The 5745-nt window shown below is 35.6% G+C and overlaps 1 protein-coding gene across 5 annotated transcripts in view; it reads left to right on the top strand.

The window, feature by feature from the left end:
• The window catches only part of KIAA0391 (KIAA0391 ortholog), a 204511-nt gene that overhangs the window by 89663 nt on the left and 109103 nt on the right, over nt 1-5745 (top strand). For all 5 annotated transcript variants that reach the window (XM_011995047.1, XM_011995046.1, XM_011995045.1 and 2 more), the window contains one exon: nt 250-357. In XM_011995047.1, the coding sequence (XP_011850437.1) occupies nt 250-357 (108 nt within the window). The remainder of the gene's footprint in view (nt 1-249; nt 358-5745) is intronic.

The raw sequence follows: 5745 nt of genomic DNA, 5'->3' as shown, positions 1-5745 counted from the left end.
AAAGTGCTTTGTGAAGTGTAAACCACTATAAGATTATAAAGTGTGTTAGATAATTGTTTGCAGTTGCATCCATTAGGCTGGCTTTTTCAGATTTAATTTTGAGAATATTCTGTGTGTGTGTGTGTTTGTGTATTTTTAAGGGATGAATATTTTGAATGATCAAAACAGTAATAAAGTTTACTGCAGTGTGTTTATAATAAAGTCCTTACTAAGTTCTTATTAATGTTTTGTCTGACTTTTCTTTATTAGGAACTTAAGAGATTTGAGAACTTCGTAAAATCTTATTCTCCTTTTGATATTGTCATTGATGGCCTCAATGTTGCCAAAATGTTTCCTAAAGCTCGTGAATCTCAAGTTGTAAGTATAAGTTTTACTTTGTTATTCCACATCTCTAGAAACATTTGTTGTACCCATTTATGACCTTCTTGGGGCTCTTAGCTCCTCAGTTTTTCTTCCTCTAAAACTAAGGTCCTCAGGGTGCCACAATGACCAACTGCGTGCTCCCCTAACGTTTACTATTTTCATCACAAATAAGTTGCTCTTCAAGGCTGGGAGAAAGCGATTAAAAGTGAGGAATTAAAAGAAAGATTGCAATGCAGGGCCAGATTTTCCTGTTTTGTGTAAAACTAACCTTCTCCTGGGTTTCTGCTTTCTCTTTGGGATCACTCTGTCATTTCCCTGTGGGTCATATTCTTATATTTGAAAATTATCAATATACAGTATCAAGAGATATTAATCACTCGTTACTCACATTTGTTTTTTCCAAACATAGTATATTCATAAATTAACCTAAGCAGTTTTTTTTCTATATGGTAGCCATTTGTCAATTTATAAATGCCCTACTAGTTTCTAATAAGAATATCATTTTTCATAGCAGCAATTAGCAGTTACTTTCATCTCTATTTTGTAGATTAAAAAATTGAGGCTAATTTTGTATAGTAAATCTATAGAAAACAGTCATAATATCAAAATTGGATTGTAGAGAGCTCCTGGGTTTCAGACTTGTGGCGCTTATCACTGGCAATCTATAGCCATTCATCTGTAATTAAACTGTGTCTTAAAAGTTGCTGCCACTGGCAGGCACAGTGGCTCACGCCTGTAATCCCAGCACTTTGGGAGGCCGAGGCTGGCAGATCACCTGAGGTCAGGCGTTCGAGACCAGCCTGGCCAACATGGTGAAACCCTGTCTCTACTAAAAATACAAAAATTAGTTGGGCATGGTGGCACGTGCCTGTAATCCCAGCTACTCAGGAGGCTGAGGCAGGAGAATTGCTTGAACATGGGAGGCGGAGGTTGTGGTGAACCGAGATCGCACCATTGCACTCCAGCCTGGGCAACAAGAGTGAAACTGTCTCAAAAAAATTAAAAAGTAATGATAAAAGGAGTAGTAAAATACATATGTATTATTTTTATATTTGAAATTGAAGCCTATGTAAAATTGAGGAGCCCTAATGGGAAGAATAGATAAATTTGCTAGACAGTTAAAAACAAAACAAAACTAAACTAAAAAACATAAACACTGTTAAAATACAACAAACTGCAAAATGTAGACTGGGCATGGTGGGTCACGCCTGTAATCCCAGCACTTTGGGAGGCCGAGGCAGGTGGATTGCCTGAGGTCAGGAGTTCGAGACCAGCCTGGCTAACATGATGAAACCCCATCTCTACTAAAAATACAAAAAAATTAACCAGGCATGGTGGCACATGCCTGTAGTCCCAGCTACTTGGGAGGCTGAGACAGGAGAATCGCTTGAACCCAGAAGGCAGTGGTTTAAGTGAGCTGAGATCAAGCCACTGCACTCCAGCCTGGGCAACAGAGCAAGACTCCGTCTTAAAAAAATATATATATATGTTTACAGTATGTGACAAAGAGCAGATTTCCTGACTGTATCAGGACTGTTATAAACCTATAAGAAAGAGATGAACTGGCTGGGCATGATGGCTCACGCCTGTAATCCCAGCACTTTGGGAGGCCAAGACGGGTGGGTCACTTGAGGTCAGGAGTTCAAGACCAGCCTGGCCAACATGGTGAAATCCCGTCTCTATTAAAAATGCAAAAATTAGCTGGGCATGGTGACGGGTGCCTGTAATCCCAGCTACTTGGGAGACTGAGTCAAGAGAATCTCTTGAACCTGGGAGGCAGGGGTTGCAGTGAGCTGAGATCGTGCCATTGCACTCCAGCCTGGGTGACAGAGTGAGACTCCATCTCGAAAACAAAAAAGAAAAAGATGGACCATGCAGTGGAAAAGTGGTTTAACTTTATTCATATTTATAGATACAGAGATTAAAATATTTATCTTCCAGATTGGTAGATATTTAAAAGTTGGTAATATTCAGTGTTTAGAATAGTTTGAAGAGGTAGGAAGGATGGTATCAGTGCAGTATTTTTGGTGGATAATTTGTCTATAACTTTCATTATCTAAAATATTGAAATTCTACTTTCAGGAACTGACATAGTAACACTAGTATATAAAGAAATGTATTCAGATATGTTCATTATTGCATTATTGGTAAGCAGAAAAATCTAAACAACCTGAATATCTATCAATCTAAAGCCCAATACATATTTAAATATTCATTTTTGCGAAAAAGGTAAACCTATATGTGCTGCTATGGAACAGTTGTCAGAATATAAGAAGCAAAATGAAAAACAACATGCTTAGAATTGCTCTACTTATATTAAAAACAAAGCAAAAAATTACCCATCTATAGATAAATGTTTGTTAGATAAGTTTGCATGTGCATGCCCAAAAAATTTCTAGAAGCTTAACACACACACACACGTGCGTGCACACATACACAATTTAACAGTGTAGTTACCTTTGGGAATTGGGAATAGAATACTGTATAAGAGAATGAGAGGATTTCTGGTTTTTGTTTACATTTTTTGAATTTTCTTTTACCATGAAAATTTTAAAAATATCAGGAAAGGAAAAAGGTTAAAAAGCATTCTTGGTAAATATTTTAAAATAGTTTTATAATACTCTGTGTCTTGTGGATATACAATAATTTTTAAGTCATCTCCCTGTTGTTAGACAAATGAGGCTTTCCATTTTTTACTATGATAAGTAATGCTTTGGAAGACAACCTCTGTGCATGTTTCGTAGGATGTCTTTGGAATAGATTTTCAGAAACAGGACTCTTTAGTCAAAGAGTATGTATATTTTTAAAGATCTCACTATATATTGCCAAATTCTTTCCAAAATGATTATAATAATTTATACTACCAGCAAAAGTGTATAGGGGTGCCTAAATATAACACATTTCTTTAAGGTTACTTATTACATGATTGTTTCAGCCACTCACCTATGCCATGAGTCCGCTAAGTGAAAAGGACTAGACGGTTTTTTCCTCATTTTTTAGGTCAAACAGATTTTTTTAAATTGTGGGACAAACTTTAATGAAATAGTTCCAGAGAGGGAATATTCTTCATTGTCTTTTATGTACTTATCTTTCTCTTAATACAATTACCTTTAAGTGTACATAAAGGAAAAATTAGGAATTTGAAGTTCCAAAGTCTTAAGTTTTTTCCATCTTTGAAGAGATTTCCAGATTTTTTTTTTCTGTGGAATGATGTACGTATTATTTATGCTCTTCCTGTAAACTCTCTGCATTATATGTTACACATTTTTCTCAGTCCTTTTACATTAATGGTTGATTATATATCTAGTATTATTCTCTGTAAGTTCATTAATGAGAAAATAACTTTTTTACATTCATTGTTTAAGGAGTAGCACCATTATCACATATCTTGATCTCAGAACCTATAGCTTAAGGGTGATAGAGATTAAGGAACTAAAAAAAGAAAGTTCTAGTTGTGAACGTATTTTATTTTCTTAATTTTCAGATGAACTTTTTTATATTTTAATTTTTCTGAAGTCTGAGTATATGCTATAATTAATGTCAGTAGAAACTTGCCAGCCACCATGTGGAGATTTATTGGTGACTGTTATAGCCTGGGTGTGTACAAAATTAGCTATATATAGCATATATCTATTCATCTGTTTGCCACCTCAGTTGAATTAGTTGTATTTGTAGCTCTACACACTGTTACACTGTTTAATTTTAACCTAAATCTTTTTTTTTTTAACTTTTATTTTAGGCTTGGGGGTACATGGGAAGACTTGTTACATACATAAACATTTGTCAAGGGGGTTCGTTGTACATATTATTTCATCACCCAGGTATTAAGCCCAGTACCCAATAGTTATCTTTTCTGCTCCTGTCCCTTCTCCCACACTCCCTGTCAAGTAGACCCCAGTGTCTGTTGTTTCTTTATTTGTGTTCATAAGCTTTTATAATTTAGTTCCCACTTATAAGCGAGAACATGTAGTATTTGGATTTCTGTTTCTGCATTAGTTTGCTAAGGGTAATAGCCTCCAGCTCTGTCCGCGTTCCTACAAAAGACATGATCTTGTTCCTTTTTTGGCTGCATAGTACTCCATGGTGTATATGTGCCACATTTTCTTTATCCAGTCTGTCACTGATGGGCATTTAGGTTGATTCCATGTCTTTGCTATTGTGAATAGTACTGCAGTGAACATTCGTGTGCATGTGTCTTTATGGTAGAATGATTTCTACTCGTCTGCGTATATACCCAGTAATGGGATTGCTGGGTTGAATGATAGTTCTGCTTTTAGCTCTTTGAGAAATTGCCATACTACTTTCCACAATGGTTAAACTCATTTACACTCCCACCAACAGTGTGTAAGTGTTCCCTTTTCTCTGCAACCTCACCAGCATGTATTATTTTTTGACTTTTCTTATAATAGCCATTCTGACTGGTGTGAAATGGTATCTCATTGTGATTTTGATTTGCATTTCTCTAATGATCATTGATATTGAGCTTTTTTTCATATGCTTGTTGGCCACATGTTTGTCTTCTTTTGTGAAGTGTCTGTTCATGTCCTTTGCCCACTTTTTAATGGGGTTGTTTTTCTCTTGTAAATTTGTAATTTTAACCTAAATCTTAACTTTAAATATTTGCCAAAGGTTTCCTGACAATGTAATAAAAAACAGTGGAAATTGACACTTTTCTAAGACTAAGGTACAGAATTTTAAAGCAAGAGGAGGTTGTTATGACTGATTTTTGCATTTTGAAAAGTTGTCACTGAGCCTGCAAACTTCTACCTGCCAATACCTTCCCATAGACATTTAAGCAAAGTTGACTAACTTCCAGAATGGCATAATTCAAAGAAAGAAAAAGCAATGATCAGATGTGAAATACAGGTAAGCTCCAGTATTTTTCAACCTGTTTTAGTGTCATGCTGTTGGTCCTAAAAGTGTTATAAAAGTGAAGATGAATGGCACAGGCTCTAAGGACAGTGGTATGTAATGTGTCACCATGAGGATGTACAGAACTGTTATGGCCAAAAGTGATCTAGAACAAACAGCCTTCAACTCAGATATGAAAGTGTATACTTACATGTTAATTGTGATTCCAAAACAAGGTTATGGTATGGAACTATATGGATTAATGTATGATTTTGTTGGTTACTGAAATAGTATACTTTTTTGTTTGTGTTTTTTTGCTTAAAAGTTATTTATTCCTAAATCAGTGTTTCATCTTATAGTTTCTGGCATCTTAATAATGAGGAAGTATGATTACAAGATGTGCTAAGTGGAACTGTGGACTATAAAGTCCCTGGGATCAAGACACCCCCCAACCTCAGCCTCCTCAGTAGCTGGGACTACAGACACGTGCCACCACATCCAGCTAATTTTTGTTTTTTTTTTTTTTTTTTT

The sequence above is a fragment of the Mandrillus leucophaeus genome, unplaced genomic scaffold (assembly GCF_000951045.1).
Source record: "Mandrillus leucophaeus isolate KB7577 unplaced genomic scaffold, Mleu.le_1.0 Scaffold467, whole genome shotgun sequence".
In the NCBI taxonomy this organism is placed as follows: Eukaryota; Metazoa; Chordata; class Mammalia; order Primates; family Cercopithecidae; genus Mandrillus; species Mandrillus leucophaeus.
Note: the sequence above shows the minus strand (reverse complement) of the source record. Positions and strands in the feature narration are given on the sequence as shown.